The sequence below is a fragment of the Lampetra planeri genome, chromosome 17, assembly GCF_965212315.1.
Source record: "Lampetra planeri chromosome 17, kcLamPlan1.2.h2, whole genome shotgun sequence".
Classification (NCBI taxonomy): Eukaryota; Metazoa; Chordata; class Hyperoartia; order Petromyzontiformes; family Petromyzontidae; genus Lampetra; species Lampetra planeri.
Window position 1 is genome coordinate 588,059 of NC_136123.1, and position 20,170 is coordinate 608,228.

The 20,170-nt window shown below is 56.3% G+C and overlaps 1 protein-coding gene across 1 annotated transcript; it reads left to right on the forward strand.

Moving 5' to 3' along the window:
• Positions 1 to 3,924: 3,924 nt before the first annotated feature.
• On the forward strand, positions 3,925 to 4,523 carry TMEM158 (transmembrane protein 158). The gene is made up of 2 exons (XM_078601722.1): positions 3,925 to 3,951; positions 4,065 to 4,523. Exons 1-2 carry the CDS (start codon positions 3,925 to 3,927, stop codon positions 4,521 to 4,523), a joined length of 486 nt encoding a protein of 161 aa, XP_078457848.1.
• Positions 4,524 to 20,170: the final 15,647 nt, after the last annotated feature.

Here is a 20,170-nt window from a genome sequence, read left to right on the forward strand (position 1 = left end):
GGAGCGTATATTTAAGCTGGTGTTGGAGGGGGAAGAGCGCCTTGACAAAATAATTTGCATATCAAGAGGAATTTAGCATATTTATGGGAAATGCTATAAGCAGTTTGCCTTTAGAGGCTGACCCCCTTCTCCTGATGACTACCGCTTGTGTTGCGATCTGTGTGTTGATTTAGTGTGCTGATCTTAAAGGTGCATTGAACAATGTTGACACTCCGACTGATGCTCCTGCTGTTGTGGAGTGACTCATGCAGCCAGCTATGGCTGCAGGGTTTGGTGGTACGTTGTTTATGTTGTTTATTGTGAAAATTCGGTCACAGTTCCTATGGTGATTTTCGAAAAGTTTTTTGGTTTGGCCATGTTTGTTTGTTGTAGTACAGAGTTAGACTGATGGCCTTAATCTAAGTTGTCTTGTGGTTGTTGTTGTTTGACTTGCATCCCACTGGGATTTTTGCACAGTGTTGGTGTACGGTGCTTTTTCTGCAATATTTGCTGTCTTTTCTTGGATTTTCTGTTTGCACTCAGTCACATATTCACTTTAAGATGTTTTTTGTTCATGTTTTTGTTTGTTGCGGTTGCACCCGATTCAAGAGCCGAATGGCTCACAGGGCTACACCTAATAAATAAACTTGAACATGAAATGAACTTGAACTTGTCACCGAATCTGAGTCCGTGTGCAGAATGTGGAATTGATTGGACAACAGGAAGTAGACTAAATGTTGATTACAAGATTTGACCACGACACAGGAATCAAGTTGAGTAAAAACGTTGAAAAAAGGGGAAAACCTATTCCAAGAGCTTTATAGCTCTTCAGATTCACACCACTTCATTCTGATTGGTCAATGGGAAGGAACGCGAGTGACGTCATTGAGCGGTAGACGCCTCTCCCCTTTAGTAACATGGCCGCCGGGTGCGGTACGCGCGCGGTGATGACGTCACGCCGCCCACTGGCCAATCGCCACGGGAGAAACTTTATTGACACCGTCGCCCACGTGTGCCGATTATTCGTTGTATCAATAAAGTTGATATCGGCGGCGCTGGGTTCAGCCCGATGGTGATTATGTTAATTTATGCAAATATACCGAAGTCCATTTAGCCAATCGGGGTTGAGAATAAACACGCGCGCGCGTGCCGAGGAATCACCGCAGCCGCGTGGCATCATACAACGCAAAACTCGCGCGCAACAGAGCACATCAAGTATGCTGTACGTCAATTATGATTAAAGTACACGCACGTGACAACAGTGTCCGTGATGTACGACGGAACAGCGACACGACCTCGCTGTGCTGAAGCCCTCTCGGTCGTGGCGAGCAGCAGCAGCGGCAGCGGCGGCGTGGAGCTGTGGAGCACAGCGCCACGCCGCTGCTGCTGCTGCCTCCCGTGGTGCGCAAGGCGAGAAGTGCCGCTGGCTGTCAACCTTGAGAAGTGCCGCGATGTGTCTCGGCGTTCGAACTGTTGTGGCCGCAGCTGACATCAGTGGGGAGTGATGCCCTCAATCACATGACCCACCCCCCCCCCCCGTCGTTAACCCGCAGTGACCAGCGCGGTGAAGTATGGTCAGAAGCAACAACCCCCACGACCGGCACGGCTTTGGGTGGCTTGGGTCCAGCAGTGGGCTGACACTGCGCTCAGTCGTGGCCAGGGCCGCAGGAGCGGTGGCTCTGTGACTCGCACACTCCGCTATGAACCAGGCCACCTGAAATAGCAACAAAAATCTATTTTTTTGTTGTTATTTCATTTATACCTGATGATGATTGCTTGTGTTGCAATCGAAACGTCGTATGCAATTATTTAATTTATTATTTTATCTTTATACGTGACTTTACCAAAAGAACCAAAGAGTAATTCCTGCAGTCACGAAAGCTCCAAAACTAAGATCAGGCCACCAGAGTTCGATTCCCGACCACGGCTAACGTCATTGGCGAGTGGTGGCCCGACCCGGGCCCTCCCTGTGGCGGCCTCTAATGAGCAATACGAACAAACTCCGGCCGTCAATCAGACTGCGCTGAAGCCGCACCAATAATGGAACATTCTCCACCTGTGCTTGGGCCCTCACCTGCCCTCACCTGCCCCCCACCCCCATCCCTCCCCCGCACCCCCTCGACGCCACTGGGCTGCCGAGCGGGGTGACGGAAATAGCCGCGGCTGCTAAACCCGAGACGCGGGCGCGAGGGAGAGATCTCGCGTGGATGATCAGTGGGGTGTGTGCTGTCAAACTCCCACCACCACCACCATAAAAAAATCAGCACAAGAATTAAACATCACCAGCCATTTCCATGATCAAAAATCTGCATCATCATTCCTAATCACCATCATTAAAATCATCAATATAAAACGTATCATAACTCAATTATCAAGAAATCATCTTCGTCATCAGGTAGTCTTCATTTTGAACCTCCCGAAGCTGACTGACGTGAGGGCTTCATGCAGCAGTGGAGTGTCAAAGTGCTGTCATGCTGGTTCCAATGAGCCCATCAAAATCTTGGATCTATGGTTTTTGTTCCGAGGGAGAGCTGGGTTCAAAATTAATACATCACCACCATCATCATCATTCACATCACGAGCATCAACACCATCATCTCAAACAATATAATTATCAACACCATCGGGAACGCTATCAGCAACAGCATCATCACCATTAGTACAATCATCGTCATCACCATCACCACAATCTTCATCACCATCACCACAATCATCATCAACACCATCACCACAATCATCATAATCACTACAATCATCGTCATCACCATCACAATCGTCATCACCATCACCACAATCATCACCATCACAACAATCATCACCATCACCACAATTATCATCATCATCATCACCACAATCATCATCATCATCACCATCACAACAATCATCACCATCACCACAATTATCATCGTCACCATCACCACAATCATCATCACCATCACCACGATCACCATCACCACAATCATCGTCATCACCATCCGCGGAGCACGTCAGGACGAGCCGCGTGTCCCACGGGGCGGGGGCGGAGCGGCCGCCCGCGGAACCTCCCCACGGGAGGCGGCGGCGTCACCTACAGCAGCAGCAGCAGCACCTGCACCAGCAGCAGCACCAGCAGCAGCAGCGTCACCAGCAGCAGCAGCAGCAGCACCAGCAGCAGCAGCACCAGCAGCAGCAGCGTCACCAGCAGCACTAGCAGCAGCAGCACCTGCACCAGCAGCAGCACCAGCAGCAGCAGCACCAGCAGCAGCAGCAGCAGCAGCACCAGCAGCAGCAGCAGCACCAGCAGCACCAGCAGCAGCAGCAGCCTCCTCGCGCTGCGCATCTCCCGCGGGAGACTCGGGGATATGCGGCCCGCTCGCTCAACCACCTGCTCCACCATCCGCTCCACCACCCGTGCCAGTTGTTCCAACTCCAGCTGTTCCAACTCCAGCTGTTCCAACTCCACCACCCGCGCCAGCTGTTCCATCTCCAGCTGTTCCAACTCCAGCTGTTGCAGCTCCAGCTGTTGCTGGTGGTCGCATCGTCAACTCCGCGCCAAAGTCGCCGTCGCACCCTCGTGTCCGCTGCGGCGGCTGCTGCTGATGCTGCTGACGATGATGCTGCTGACGATGCTGATGATGACGGTGGTGGGGTCACAACCTGTAGCAGAGGCAACGAGTCGCTGGACACTCGGCACCACCGTGGCTGCTGCAGCTGCTGCTGCTGTCCCAGGGGTCTTCCCGGGGTCCCCACCAGCGACCCCCCGGCCAAGAGGGGGCCCCGCGTCTCCGGGCCCCGAAGGTGCAGAGGAGGACACGAGCTCGGATTGCCCTCCTCTCGATGATAACGGGGGTGCACGTGGTGAGGATGACGTTGTTAGAAGTGATGTTGATGCTGCTGGACATTTTGTTGATGATGTTGACGACGACCATGATGATGTTGGTGCTGGTGTTGATGATAACAGTGGAAATGACGATGTTCGAGATGACGCTGATCGTGAGGGCGACGATATTGGAGATGATGATGATGGAGATGGTGGTGGTGGACGATGGTCTACAGCGGACGCTACGTGCAACATCTCGCTGACTCCGGGCCCCACGGGGCTCCAGGCGCGGTGGAGCGGGACCGGCTTCCTGCCGTGCGACCTCCACATCTTCTCCACCAACCCGGGCCGCGCCTCCTCCTTCTCCACATCCTTCACCCGCGTGCGCTCCCCTCTGCTCCTGGAGAGACACCTGGGCGAGGACGATGGCCACGGCTACAGAGCTTGCGTCTCGTGCGCTCCGACGGCCTCCCTTGGCCTTCGGGCTCCCCGCGCTCGACCCTTCTGCTGCCGAGACATGAGCCGCGCCGAGGTGTACCTGTGCCCGGGCTGTGGTGGCGAGGGGCCAAGGGTCCGCGAAGGCGGCAGGGGGCCGCTGGAGGCTGCCGTCGTGGCCTGCTTCATGACGGCGGTGCTGACCGTCTGGGTTGTGGCCGCCCTGGTGTGGCCGGTTCCCATCGTCGCCGAGTTCCTGCCCAGCCTCCTCACGGAGCCCCGCGGGCGCCGCGTGGCCGCGCGCCGCTAACCCGGGCGGCGCGCGGCCGATCCGAGCCGAGCGTGGCCCTCCGTGGTGTGGCTCGAGCATGGGGGAGACTACAAACTTCACGCTCCGCGATTTCCCACGACCTCAGGTGACGGCGTGTGTGAGTGAGTGAGTGCTGGTGGATCACGTTGAGTAACTGGAGAGAGATGTAAGTGGCTTCACTGCCCACGCGTCGTTACAGAGACGCGTGGGCTTGCAGCGGGGATCAAGAGAGAATGCGGGAGCAGAGAAGTGAAGGAGACTGATGACTGGTGGGGAGGAAGGAGATGTGGGATCTGGAAGCAGGTGGCTCATGGAGGGTAGAGGAGATGTCTGCGAGATGGTGGTGACAAGACGTGACAGGTGCCAGGTGGTGAGAGAGCGATGGACGTGGGGGTGAGTGCAGAGAAGATTTGGGAGCGGCCACCCAGGATTCCAACGGTGACGGCAGGGTGGAGGAGACGGAGTGAGCCGTGCCACCAACGTGGATGTTCATATCGTGGTGGTCGCGAGAGGGGCCGCATCTTCCCGGTGCTGAGAATCGCAGCGAGCGATGCCACCGAGTCGCGCCCACAGAGTCACGCGCGTGAACCGGGGACCCCACCGAGCTCCGAGGCGGCCACGTGATGGCAGTACAGCAAGTAGCTGCAACTCGCCTGCCGTCCGGCCTGCATCGCCGACTCTCCGAGTGTTCACCTCGAGGACGCGTGAAGTGGTGTTCTCCGGTTTCCCGTACAGTTAAAGGAGCAGCCCTGCAATTGCTCGCCACGCCACTTGCTGGCGGTAGCGGCCTCCACTTGGCGGAGCTCTCGAAAGCCCCTCCCAGAGTGGCCACGTGGCCTCACTCTTTCGGACTGACCAGATGTCTTGGGAGAGCTGAGAGTACCTACCGCACTTTACCCCACCACACGAGAACTACCGATTGAACTGATGGCTGTGATCACATTTAGACTGCTGGATAGAGGGGGGGGGGGGTGAAATGTAATAAAATTGCTTCTTTGTTTCAACTGCCGCGCCGCGAGATCGATCCGGGAAGTAAAGTGTGCTGACCATTGCACAACTGTGGCAGCATCTCATGTAAACACGACAAACCCCGCCTGCTTTATTTAAAACAAGAGGTGGCCAAACATCCAATGGAGCAGGACCCCTCTTAAAAGAATCTTGAGACTCAGCGAGGCTCCACTCGCGGAGTATCAAACCGCGTGACTCAACCGGCGCTCTTCAGGGCTTCTCCTGGCGCCGTGGTGGCGACACATCAACCACCTCGCCTGGCGTACAGGAGGTCGTGGGTTCCATCCTGACCCTGACGCCCGCTGTATAATTCGAGTTTGCGTCTCTCTCTCCCCGTGGTCACGTGGATTTTTCTCCGGGTCCTCCGGTTTCTCCCTCCACATTTAGAATGAAAGTGCGTTGAGAGTATGTGTCTGCTATATATATATTTCCACATGATAAGCCACTTCGTTGGGCAGGTTGCTTCTGAAAAAGAGCTACACAGCTCAGTGGGCCTCGTGAGATGATGAAAGCTGAGACACGGAATCGCCTGGAACGTGACCTCCGTGCAGTCTCAGGACTCGCCACGGGGTGGCGCTCACGCATCAGCCACGCTCCAAACAGCGCCCTCACCAGCTTGGTGAAGTATGGTCAAACACACCTCCACGACCCGCACGATGTGCAGGGCTCGACAAGTATAGTGGATGTCTGTGAAAAATAGCTTCATAGCTCATCGGATTCCCCCGGTATAAATACATATACTGGTTCTAAAATATTGAAAAATAATCTGCCGTCTTCTTAGGATCATAAGACGCACTCCCCGCCGTATTTTCAAGAAAAAGTTGGGGTGTGCGTCTTATATTCCGGTAGTTGCGTGCGTGCGTGGGGCCCTGTTTGCGCGAGTTTATTGACACCGGGCACACATTTGGGGTGCGTCTTACTTTCCGGTTCGGCTTGTAACCCGCAGGATGCGGTCGCACGAACCGGTAAGAGTCGGGGGTGGTGGCAAAAGCCCGAATGCCACGCTCATGCAGCAGGGCTTCACGTCAGACGGGTCAGCGACACGGAACATATTTCCGTACCCGGCACACCACATCCAGACTACCTCTCGCTATGGCTACTAGTGGACACGTGCCCCCTACCCCAGTCTACAGGAGAGGTTGCTTCAATATCCATCGTGAACTTACTGAAATAAATTCACGCGACTGAGGCGAGAGCGACTCGAGGACTCGGGGAGAGCCGCCTGCATGCGGAGTGCGAATCGCTCCTCTGCGCTACTGCGCGGGACCGCAGGTCGCTTGAAGACGAGGTCTCGGAGGTAGCTCTGTGACATCCGCTTCCGCGGGCCGTTGTCCAACGTGACGCCGATAGCCGCAAGAGCAGGGGATGGGCTGACTGTGACGTAGATGTGTGGCGCGCGTTGGCTCCGGTGCAACTATTCAGCTCCTCCTCCTCCACAGAGATCCCACGGTTCGTCGCGATTCGATTATATGTACCGATTCGATTATCTATACCAGGGGTCGGCAACCTGCGGCTCCGGAGCCGCATGCGGCTCTTTTGAACCTTGACCGCGGCTCCGGGGCGGATGCTAGCGAGGGGAGGAGGCGCACTGTGACACCTGCTCTGGCGTTGCCGCTGCTGACAGGTCGCCGCTCCGCTCCACACTGCCCGCCCGGTGACAGGCAATAACGTTGCCGTTGCTTTGTCACATGTTTGGAAGAAGTAAAAACCTTCCTGGGCAGCAAAGAGCTCACCTTTGCTGAGCTGGAACAGCCAGAGTGGCTGGAAAAATTACATTTTATGGTAGACATGACAGCACATCTAAACACGCTAAATACAACCCTTCAGGGGAAAGGAGGCACAGCCCTGCACATGCTGGAGGAGGTTTTGGCATTCGAGCGCAAGTTGACAGTGTTTGTCAAAGATTTACAGAGAGGTACACTGTCTCACTTTCCCTCTTTGAGAGAGTTCAAACAAAGTCATGATACGATAAATTTGGAATATTTCAAGTCTGCAATCACCACAATGCAAAGTTCGTTTGGGAAACGATTCTGTGAGTTCAGAGAGGAAAAAACGACATTATCCTTCCCTGTCACTCCCCTGGCGATCGATCCATCCCTATTGAATATGACTGCATTTGCAGGTGTAAGTCAACCTGATCTTGAGATGGAACTGGCCGATATAGCCGACAAAGATATATGGGTGTCCAAGTTCAAATGCTTGACCGCTACTCTTGAGGATGTTGCCCGTCAGAAGGCCATTCTGGCTCAGAATCATAAATGGAGTGATATTGAAAACCTTCCCAAACAGGACAAACTTGTATTCGAAACATGGAATGCCATCCCCAACACTTATATAAACATGAAAAAGTATGCATTTGGAGTCCTGTCGATCTTCGGCTCCACATATGTATGTGAGCAGGTCTTCTCCAACATGAACTATATCAAAAACAAACATCGATCACGCCTCACAGATGACAGCTTGCAAGCCTGTGTGAAAATGAAGGTGACGTCTTACAGCCCTGATGTGCAGACACTGTGCACTGAGGTTCAGGAGCAAAAATCCCATTAACCAGGTAATTTAGCTATTAATTTGCAAAAATATATTTTACATTGTTAAGTGAAAAAGTCATTTTTTTATTCAGATTGACAGCTGACTGCACGATCCTGTATATAGCAATAAGGTAAGAAACAATATATGCAGTGTTATATTTGTTTTAAATGTTGCAATGGTTTTGCGGCTCCCAGTTTATTTTTTCCTTCGGAAACGGGTCCAAGTGGCTCTTTATGTCTTAAAGGTTGCAGACCCCTGATCTATACCGATTCGATTAAGAAAGATTTTCAACTGCTTTTTCCGGCTCGTTTGTATTGTTTAGCCACCCCCCTCCCACGTTTCCCTCCTACAGTGTTGAGCTCGCGCGTGATATTCGCATCGCTCCGACACACGTTGTGCATACGGAGCGAGTACATCACTATTATTATTTTTATTATCTTCATGGGACCTCCTTTACCAGCACCGAAATATGAGAATAGGTTTCTTCCCCGTTTTTCTGGCAACAAAAAAACCTTTTTCAAGACATCATGTCTGCAATAACCACAACACTTGTGGTCAGAATGCAAACAAAACACATACTCTGATAATATATGCATTGTCTGTGAAACTGATTGGTCCACACCAGAGACAGCTTTCTTTTGAGCCTCGTCTCAAACGGTGTTAGACCAGAGGACGCCGAAAGGCGTTCAGCACAAAGACAATGCCACTAGCAGAGTAATGGGAGCTCGGGGTGAGCGTCTACATCATGGGACCTCCTTTTATTATTCTTATAAATTATTATTATTACCTGATGACGATTTCTTGTGTTGCGATCGAAACGTCGTGATATTTTTTTATTTGTTCTATCTGGCTTTATCGAAAGACCCAAAGAATATGATTATTCGAATTCTCTGGGATGCTGCTGCTGCGTTGGCAGTGGTGCACGAGCACAGCCAACAACAACAACAACTGGACGCGTTCGTCAACAACAACACCGTGTGTTGTGTGTGGTCTTAGACATATGACAGGCGACGTTTCAGGCAACGGCCCTTCTGCACAATACATAGAAAGGCCAGAGAGGTGGAGTCAGTCCCATGCCGCCCTCTATGTGTCGTGAAGAAGGCCCCTTGCTCGAAATGTCGCCTATTATATCGATTTTATTTTAAAACCACAGTGTTATTGATACATGGTATATCATTAATTATACCTCGCACGTTTCGATTAATTTCTCGTGAGAACAATAATCAATACTAATTGATGAACTGGCGGGTGTCCACCTGTGCCCCTTGCAACACTTCTGGGTCACGGAGGGCATGCGCCACCGTGGCGAGATGTTAACTACTTCGCCTGGTACACAGGAGGTCGTCGGCTTTTAGATTTGCAGGTCTCTCTGCCCGTGGGCGCCAGGATTTTTATCCGGGTTCTCCCGTTTTCCCCTCCACGTTTAGAATCGAGATCACGCGTTTAGAGTAGTTGGTCGCGATACATTTCCACACGACGATCGGCCACTTCGTTGAGCTATCATTTGTGGCCAGGTCGCTTCTGAAAAAGAGCTACTTAGCTCAGTGGGCCTTACCTGGCAACATAAAAATAGTTCATAGTTTTAGTTTAATCAATAAAAAATAGTGTTTAGTTTTTATAGTCTGGGGCGGCCATCACATTGCTGAGTGGGTTAACTTGTCAGCAGAGGGCAGTGGTGCTCCCCGCCTTCGTGAACATCGCGGTGACCAGCGTGGTGCAGCGTGGACACACCAAGTGGTGGTAATACAAATGCTGTACAGATGGTTACTGAAGGGGGTCAACAGTTGATATGCGCGTCAAGCTAACGCAGTGATCGGGTCGTGGCCAAGGTGTGCGCGCCTCGAGTCCTCTTGGTCAAGGGGAATAGCGGAGCGGCGGCCAGGGAACGGGAAGCGTTCGAGACGACCGCCCACCGAGGAGATGGAGCTGTGATTATGGGGCAGGCGCCGGGTGGAGTTTTGCATCGCCAGATCGTGAGAGGAGGGCCTCGTCCAGCAGTGGATTGACCATGGCAGATGATGATGACCGTGCAATATGTTCGCACACAGGCCAAGCATTCACGCAGATCTCCCGTGCAGCTCACACAGGCTTGTGAGGCAAGTCGTGATGACGAGTACCTAGTGAAGCCGACACGGCGCACCAGGGGGTGGGTGGCCGACACCACGCCCGGTCGCCTTTGTATCCCCAGGAGCAACGTTTACCCAGCGCACCAGGTACTTATTTGAGGCTGAGTCGACCTAGAGGAGGCCCAGGGTTAAGGCGATGAGAACAGAGAAGCACGGCACAACGCCGTTCTTGCTGCACTGCCCAGCGCGTGGCCCCGCAGCAGCCCGCGGCACGCACGGCGGCGGCCGCCCAGCGCCCAGCGCTCTCCAGGCTCAGCCCCCCCGCTGAGACTCCGCCACGTGTCGGCACCGAGCGCAGTGATTGCGGCGTTCCGCCTCGAGCGGCATCAATCATTCATGCTCGCGGCTCTGATGCCCGCGGAGCTCAAGCCTTTGAAATCCGTCGTCTCTCCTCTCCCCTCTCGCTGTGGCCACGGGAGGTGCGAGGGAGGCTTGGGGTAGCGCTCACCTGGAGAGCGTGCGGTGGCATCCCACCTCTTGACCTGCATCCAGAGCCCGGGTCGCGACGTCTCGCCGCGTGGCGATGTGCCCCCGTGTCTGGGTGCGCGCTCCAGCCCCCCCCCCTCGTGTCCCTCACTCGGCTTGGAGCACCATTGTGTGCCGTTAGGCACGATGCTCGACGTTTTGCTCCACGTGTTGAAAGTGTTTTTTCATGGACAGAAGCGAAACGTCGGACATCAGTACGCTGTACAACCCTGACGATGATTACCGTAAGGAGAGTTAGGGCCGCGTCATCGCGACCCACGTGCGCCGTCGTCATTCTCGACTCGCATCGGTGCCCACGTTCTGTTCGGGGTGCCCCTTGCAGCCGCGAGAGGCGCTCCATCAACCGCAGCGTAAAACACGAACCGTGATGGACGTGTTCACCCACAGGGATCGGAAACCAAAATAACAAGAAGTGACATATTTTGATATTTGGTAAAAAAAATAACACCCCCCCCCGTCAATATTTAACGAGCCGCAGTGCACGTGCACACGAGACGCAATGCACGTGAACACGAGACGGTGGTCCTTAATAAGTAACGTCACGAAGCAGTCCGGAGCCGAAGGTTGCCGACCCCTGAACATGACCCGACCGTGACCCCGAGTCGTGGCAACTCCCCGCGTCGCCAGTGAAGTCTGCGGGTCGTGAAGGGGCCTGAGACTCTCCCACGTGCGCTCGGGTCGTGCCGCGTGACGCTCGGATTTCGCGACGATGATTTAATCCGCTCGATTTACCCAGGAAAGCCTCACCGAGTCTCATGAATATTGTTTTTGCAGCGGTGGTGCTGGGAGCTTCTTCAGGAGCTGAATCCTTGAAGAATCTCCCAGCGCGTGCAGCGATCTCTCTCCGTCTCTCACCCGTTGTTTGGTCACGCAGCACAGCACTTGGTGGCGAGGCAGAGACGAGAAAAGAGAGGGTGGGGGGTGGGCAGTCAGAGAGCGATGCGCGGTCTCACCGCGGAGTCCCGCGCGGATTGTCCGCCACCTATCCCGGCACCACGTGACGACTAGAGCACAATTTACCACGTGACGACTAAAGCACAATGCACCACGTGACGACTAGAGCACAATGCACCACGTGACGACTAGAGCACAATGCACCACGTGACGACTAGAGCACAATGTACCACGTGACGACTAGAGCACAATGCGTCACGTGACGACTAGAGCACAATGTACCACGTGACGAGTAGAGCACAATGCGTCACGTGACGACTAGAGCACAATGTACCACGTGACGACTAGAGCACAATGCGTCACGTGACGACTAGAGCACAATGTACCACGTGACGACTAGAGCACAATGCGTCACGTGACGACTAGAGCACAATGTACCACGTGACGACTAGAGCACAATGCGTCACGTGACGACTAGAGCACAAGGTACCACGTGACGACTAGAGCACAATGCGCCACGTGACGACTAGAGCACAATGTACCACGTGACGACTAGAGCACAATGCACCACGTGACGACTAGAGCACAATGCACCACGTGACGAGTAGAGCACAATGCGTCACGTGACGAGTAGAGCACAATGCACCACGTGACGATTAGAGCACAATGCGTCACGTGACGCCTAGAGCACAATGCGTCACATGTGTAAAGGCCGTGTGCCGGCGCGTGGACTGCGACGATTTATTATGAATGCTCTTCCCCATTATTCCAGCACCGACAATACCACCGGCGCCTTCCCCGTCTCGCTCCGCGGGCTAAAGGTCGCGTGGACGACTTAGTGCCGCGGAGTGAGATGCGTTCTGTCCAGGCGACGGAGGGGGGAAAGGCCTTGATCCAGCAGTGGATTGACCACGGATGGTCATCATGATGATGATTGATGATGATTGATGGTTGGAGCGACCGTCCTCTTTGTTTCACTCCAAGCGACGCGCGTCACTCGACCGCGTTTCGCACCCAGATTGAAACATCTCGGAGTCACCGTGAATCCCAGCTCGATCGATCGATCAATCGACGAGGCGTTGGTGCTCATCTCCCGTTTACAGCCCTGCGCCAGTGACAGACATTCCACATTCCTATGGCAGGGGCGAGTCAATTCTTCGTAAAACCACCGTTGATTTCCCCACATAGTGGTAGGTATTTTACCTACCCCGGGGGTATGATTGGCTGAGTCAACCTTCAACAAATATTTGAACGCGCAACGTTCTGATTGTGAGCCGCTTGCTCTGTCGCTTTAGCCACCGAGCCGGATAGAATCTCACGCACACGCCGAGACCACAACACGTGGGGCGGGGGTGAGGGGAGTTCTCACAGTGAGCAGTGGACCATGTTGAGGAGTCGGAACGACGTGCCTACGTCTGAGGTCCCTCCACTTAAACTAAACTTCTTTAAGATTGACCAGGTAAGGCCCCACTGAGCTATGCATCTCTTTTTCGGAAGCGACGTGGCCACAAATGAGAGCTCGACGAAGTGGCTCGTCACGTGGGAATGCAGAGCAACCGAATACTCGAAGCGTACTTTGATTCTAAATGTGGATGGAGAAGCCGGAGGCACCACGGGGAGAGAGAGACACGCAAACTCCACATATACAGCAGCAGCAGGCGTCAGGGTCGGGATCGAACCCACGACCTCCTGCATACCAGGCGAGATAGTTAACATCTCCTAGCCACCGTGATGATGATGAGAGAGAGACACGCAGACTCCACATATACAGCAGCAGCAGGCGTCAGGGTCAGGATCGAACCCACGACCTCCTGCATACCAGGCGAGATAGTTAACATCTCCTAGCCACCGTGATGATGATGAGAGAGAGACACGCAAACTCCAAATATACAGCAGCAGCAGGCGTCAGGGTCGGGATCGAACCCACGACCTCCTGTATACCAGGCGAGATAGTTAACATCTCCTAGCCACCGTGATGATGATGATGAGAGAGAGACACGAAAACTCCACCTATACAGCAGCAGGCGTCAGGGTCGGGATCGAACCCACGACCTCCTGCACACCAGGCGAGGTAGTTAACATCTCCTAGCCACCGTGGCGCCCAACTTGTTTCCCATTCACACGAGAGGGGGGGGGGGGGGCTTGTGCACCCCGCCCCCACCCAGACGTTCGGGGTCTCTCACTCAGAGGCCCCGGAGGCCCCAACGCCGCGCGGTCGCCTCTGCCTCATCAGCCGCAGCCGTCCACAGGCCCCGACGCGAGGTCCTCGTCCGCGTGGGGCACATCGCGCCCCTATCCCAGAGCGCCACGCCCGGCTGGTCCTGTGGGTGGCGAGGTGGGGGCTGGGGGATGCTCGGCTCAATTATTCACCGCCACCTGTGAGCCTCCTCAACCTCCGCGAAGCGTTCACGATGAAATGTCGCGGCTCCGTCAAAGCGCGCGACGAGACGGCACCACCGCCAAGTCCTGGCCTCGGAGCGGAATGTATAATTAATTAAATAATCATCAGTCTATCGCGATCGAATGCCTGAACGAATGCATGAGTGATGTGTAGTGGTGGCGACGGTGGTGATGGTGCTGGCTCACAGCACTTGCCCCAATAATATTTTAAGGCTTTACGGAGGAGCTTTGTCTTTTTGGTGATGGTGTGAGCGGTGGCGCAGTAGTTAGCGCATCGCGCTACGAAGTCGGATGTTCCCAGCCACGGATTTCATCAGGAGCGAGGGCGTTGAAGCGAACTTCTCCTGCAGGGAAACCACCGACAATGCACTTCGCCAACACACGCACTGACCAGCGTGGTGAAGTATGGTCGAGCACGAGCGAGGCGACAGGACGACTCTTATTATCAGGCTGTTACTCCACCGTCCCCATGGTGATAGATCAACAACATTGATGTCCTCACTCCACGCAGGAGAGGCCCCACTGAGCGTCAGGACTCGTTCCCACGAGGACGCTGCTGCTGCTGCTGCACTGGGGTCTTTGGCTTCTCGTGGGAAGAACCCGGAGAACGCCCACCACGAACACGAGGGGATGGCAACACTCGCAGCGCCGCACAGATGGGTTCACGAACCCTCCCCCCAGCTTGCTGTACTGCAATCTCATGGGCACCACCTCACAAGCCGGGGGGTTCGGGATTTTCACAAATCTTTGTGTGATCCACACAGATGTGTGTGTGTCCTCCCCTAGGTCGACTCAGCCCTAAACATCAACATTGACAAGAGCAATCGCGCCTGGCGCTGTTCACCCTCCCCCCTCGTGTCGGCCTTAATAGGTGCTCGCTAACAGCACTTGCGTCGAGAGCCTACGTAGGCTGCACGTGGGGACGTTTGCCGTTGTGTGATGACGTCGTATTAATCGCACATGTCCTGCATAGTACATTAGACAGAACCCCGGGGGGCATCAATCATTCATACGCGAACGCTGCGGTATCAGCTTCGCTCCACGCGCGGCGCTCGCCTCGTTATGGATTTTATTTGGAGCAGCACATTGACCGGCAGGCCTCTAACGATGGTGAGTAATCGGCGGTGGATGTGAACCGGGGGTTTTGAAACTCCGCCGTGAAGTCGTCATGGGAAGCGCTCCCTCGTCGGAAGCTCAACGGGCCCACAATGTCCGTGTCGGAGGCACCGAGTCGGCGCAGCTGAGGACTTGAGTTGGGGAACCCGGCCACAGCTGCCCAAGCAACGGCGGTTGCGTCCTGCCGTGTTGGTGAGTTGAGGGTCCCAACCCGGTCACCAATGACTCATACAGATACCCATAGACTCGCACAGAGGCCCATAGACTCGCACAGAGACCCATAGACTCGCACAGAGACCCATAGACTCGCACAGAGACCCGTAGACTCGCACAGAGACCCATAGACTCGCACAGAGGCCCATAGACTCGCACAGAGACCCATAGACTCGCACAGACCCATAGACTCGCACAGAGACCCATAGACTCACACAGAGACCCATAGACTCGCACAGAGGCCCATAGACTCGCACAGAGACCCATCGACTCGCATAGAGACCCGTAGACTCGCACAGAGACCCATAGACTCGCACAAACCCATAGACTCGCACAAAGATCCATAGACTCACACAGAGACCCATAGACTCACACAGAGACCCATAGACTCGCACAGAGACCCATAGACTCGCACAGAGGCCCATAGACTCGCACAGAGACCCAGAGGCTTGCAGAGACCCATTGGTTCAAGCGTAGAGATCGGATGGCCTCCGCGTGGAGTTTCCTGCTCGCCGGCAGGGAGGGGCCCGTGCCAAGGCCCCCGTGAGTCCCGAGCGCCACCTTCTCGATGTCATTCCCTCGCACTACGAGATGCACTGCTCACTGGAGGAGTTCCGAATGGCAATGCCATCTCCTCTCGTGAGATCCCGCCGATACCAGCGTGGGGAAGCGATGGTAAGGAACGTGCAGGAGTCTTCGTCTTCTTCTTCTTCCGTGCGTCTGCCGATGTGGACGCAGAGCATCAACCACAACTTGACATCCAGGTGGTCAAGTCCGGTAACCGCGCCAGGAGTGAGCGGAGTGTCCTCGCTGTGACGTCTCCTTTCCTGTTTGTGGATCGGGCGCACTGCTACTGGAGAGTTTTCCATTTTCTATTTGTGCATCATCAGGTAACCGCATCTCCTGCCACGGTGTGTGCAGTGAATGCGGCTTAGGGGTGAACGACGAGCTTCCTGGAGGATCAACCCCGTTGGGTCCTTCACAACCAGGCGCTGTCTGCGAGCTCTCGTGAACTCCATTCCATTGAGCTCCATTGATGACGCCAATCTGCATCGAGTTAAGACTCGGGGCCCGTGTTGGGGGCAGCTGCTGTTAGCGAGCACCGATCAAGGTGGGAACGGCACCCGATGGCTGGCGGCGTGGCCAGCACCACGGCCCAGAGGTCACCCACCCGGGGGAGTCGCGGGGGCGACCCTCGCCACCCATGTCAGCCGTGGCCGGCGTGGAATTCGAGTCGCCGGGTTTGTGACGCGGCGTGCTGACCGACTATTCGGGCAAGTGCTGTTAGCGAATGGTCGACACGGTGCGCGAGAAGTGTGTGTGTGGCCAGACCCCAAGCACGGCCGTCTTTGTCTCTCCAGTGCTGATGTCTCCACACAGACACACATATATACAAATCACTCGGACTTCGTAGCCCCAACACGCGCGCGTTGCGTGTGTGCGCGTGTTGTGAGACTGTTTCACAGCGCCCACGGTCCAATGCCTCGCGTAGCAAGAAAACGGAGCCCCCCCTCCCTCCCTCCCCCCCCTCCCCTCCTCCCTCTCCCTCCCTCCCTCCCTCCCTCCCTCCCTCCCTCCCCCGCAGCCCACCCCGCGCTTTGTGATTGTGGGGCGGGGTGGGGGGGGGATGGAGGGGAGGGGCACCCCTGTGATATGTCCGACTCTGGGCCCATTACCTGGCGAGCGGGGGCGCGACAATGGGAAGTGATTTGGCGCGGGGTGCAGGCAGGACGGGAGGGTGGGGGGGAGATGTGTGGGGGGAGATGTGTGGGGGGGTGGGGAGGAGATATGTGGGGGGGGGGTGGGGGGTGAGGGGGGTGGGGGGGATGTGTGGGGGGTGAAGGGATGTGTGGGGGGGTGGGGGGGATGTGTGGGGGGGTGGGGGGATGTGTGGGGGGGTGGGGGGGGATGTGTGGGGGAGATGTGTGTGTGGGAGGTGGGGGGGGTGTGTGGGGGGAGATGTGTGGGAGGTGGGGGGGGGAGATGTGTGGGAGGTGGGGGGGGATGTGTGTGGGGGGGGGTGGGGATGTGTGGGTGGTGAAGGGAAATGTGTGGGGGGTGGGGGGAGATGTGTGGGGGAGATGTGTGTGTGGGAGGTGGGGGGTGTGTGGGGGGATGTGTGGGGGGTAGGGGGAGTGGTGGGGGGTAGGAGGAGAGGGGACAGGGGAGCTGCGTGCGCGTGCCTCTCTCTCTGTGTGTGTGGGTGGTGGGTGCGGGTAAAAGTGGGGGTGCCACGCGTGGCGAGTCTTTACAACTGCCCCCCCCCACTCCTCACACCCCCTCCCATGCCCCCCCCACCAACCCCATGGGAGTCACGTGCTCGCGTCGGCCTCCAACCTCCGCTGGTGCCACTCACACGCGGGGGACGCGTTGGCGGCTCCGCCTGCTGCCGGCTCCTCGCACGCCGACCTCCCCCGCCGCTAATTGCCCAATCACTGTGGATTGATGACCGCCAATTCGCTTCCTCTGAGTCTGAGAGGCGCGCGTCGAGGGTGTGTTGCTCGCACGTTGCCTCGCCGCGCGCAAAGCGCCGAGTCGGTGCCGTCTCTGACATCCGCGCTGCCGAGGGGCGTCTCGGCAAAGCCACCGCCAAGGTACAAGCGCAGCCCTGCAGCAGCTGGCTGCTCACCGCCGCTGCTGGCGGACGGACCAGCAGCAGGAGAGGGAGCTCTAGAGTGCCTCCCCCCCCCCCCTCTTGTTACCAAGATGGTATTTGGCCTACTCTTCACCCACGCTGGCCGCCAGACATCTCGGAAGGGGGTGATGGTACCCACACTTGACCCCACCACACGCTTGCCCATCGTCTGTCGAGCCGTGGTGAACCCGAGGCGCGTGGGGGGCTGGGGGGGAGGGATGACAACGCTTGCCCCCCATTACGTCACCTGCTGTTGACGCCAAATGTGGGGCGACAGCTTTCACCGACGCGCACTGACCAGGGTGGTGAAGTATGGCCAAACAACCTCTACGAGGCCTACACGGCCCAGGGTGGGGTGGGGGGGCGGGGGGGTTATGGGGAGGCCCTCATCCAGCAGTGGATTGTCACAATGGGCCGGCGACTGCGAGCAGGCGACGCGCGGCGCGCCGTGATTCGCTGTCGCCGTGGCCCTTAAAGAGGTCGAGCGGCGTCGCTTCGCGGAGACTCTCGATCCGTGTCGGGAGACTCGAGACGGCCTCACGGGAACGCGCGCAGCGGGGCCGGAACCGGTTCATCGACCCGCTCCTCAGCGGCACGCGGACACCAGGAGATCCTTCGCTGACATTTCGTGGAAAGAAATCGATCGATCAAGTCATCGGCATAAAATATGGGAAGTTCTCATGATTTACCCTCGCTGAGTGGCAGCGAGGATTGGGCCATTTATTCAAGCACCGAGAGGTGCGGCTTCTTGTAAAACCGGCACGCACAGATAGATGCAAGAATCCATCCGTGCATCATCCACTCCACAGGGACCACCACGGACTGGATCACCCACTCCACTCCATAGGGACCAACACGGACTGGATCACCTACTCCACTCCACAGGGACCAACACGGACTGGATCACCCACTCCACTCCACAGGGACCAACACGGACTGGATCACCCACTCCACTCCACAGTTTCCAACACGGACTGGACCAGCCACTCACTCCACAGGGACCAACACGGACTGGATCAGCCACTCCACTCCACAGGGACCAACACGGACTGGATCACCCCACTCCACTCCACAGGGACCAACACGGACTGGATCAGCCACTCCACTCCACAGGGACCAACACGGACTGGATCACCCACTCCACTCCACAGGGTCCAACACGGACTGGACCCCCCACTCCTCGGGGGGCTAACGAGGACTCGGCCCGTTCTCCCCACACGTACGCGGCTCGGGCATGCGAATGGGGGTCACGAGAGGGGGGTGCGATGTGATCCCCATGAAAGGAGATGGGGACCCCCCCCCCCCCTTCCCTAGAACCCCCTCCAGCCCCAACCCTCGATGAAAAGTTGTCTTCTAAAGCTTCTCCTGGGGACCTTGAACCCCCAGTGACCCGAGGTGAGAGCAATGCAATTAGGGCCCCGGGAAAGGGGGGTTATTGTCCCCCCCCCACATTGGGGGATTGTCGTCTCTTTCAAGAGGAGGGTGTGGAGGAGTCATGCTCCGTGTGGCTCAGAGTCGTGGATTGGGCTCCCACAGCCATTGTTGCCCCCAGGCGCACTCCGTGTTCGCTGAATACACAGCGGAGACAAAGATCCCCCGTGTAGCCTTCACAGACTGCTGGGGCAAGTGCTGTTAGCGAGTAGCAACAGCACCTATGATGGCCGGGACGGTGACACACGAGGAGGTTGGGTGGCCACGCCAGGCCAGGCCAGTGGGGGATATGTAGGACACGGCGGACCAGGTAGGAACAGTACTGATTTAAGGCTGAGTCGACCTAAGGGATGTACACCGCACCGGTTCAGATATTCTTTGTCCCGATTGGGGCTGTACGCGGGCCGCCGGTGCGCTAACCGCGGGCGCCGCCGCTCTCTGCGCGCGTCTGGGGCAGGGCTCGCGAACCAACATAAGAAGAAGAGGCAATTTTTTTTTCGAATTCGGTGAACACACCCGTGAACACTCCCGTGAACACACCCGTGAACACACCCGTGAACACACCCCGTGAACACACACGTGAACACACCCGTGAACACTCCCGTGAACACACCCGTGAACACACCCGTGAACACACCCGTGAACACTCCCGTGAACACACCCGTGAACACACACAAACCGCTCAATATTTCAAGATCCGCAGTGCGCGTGAATACGAGACGGCGGTCCGTGACAAGTCCCTGTCACGCAGCAGTCCGTGAAGATCCGCACGCCTCTCCCGAGTCGCCGCTGCCGACATCTGGGAC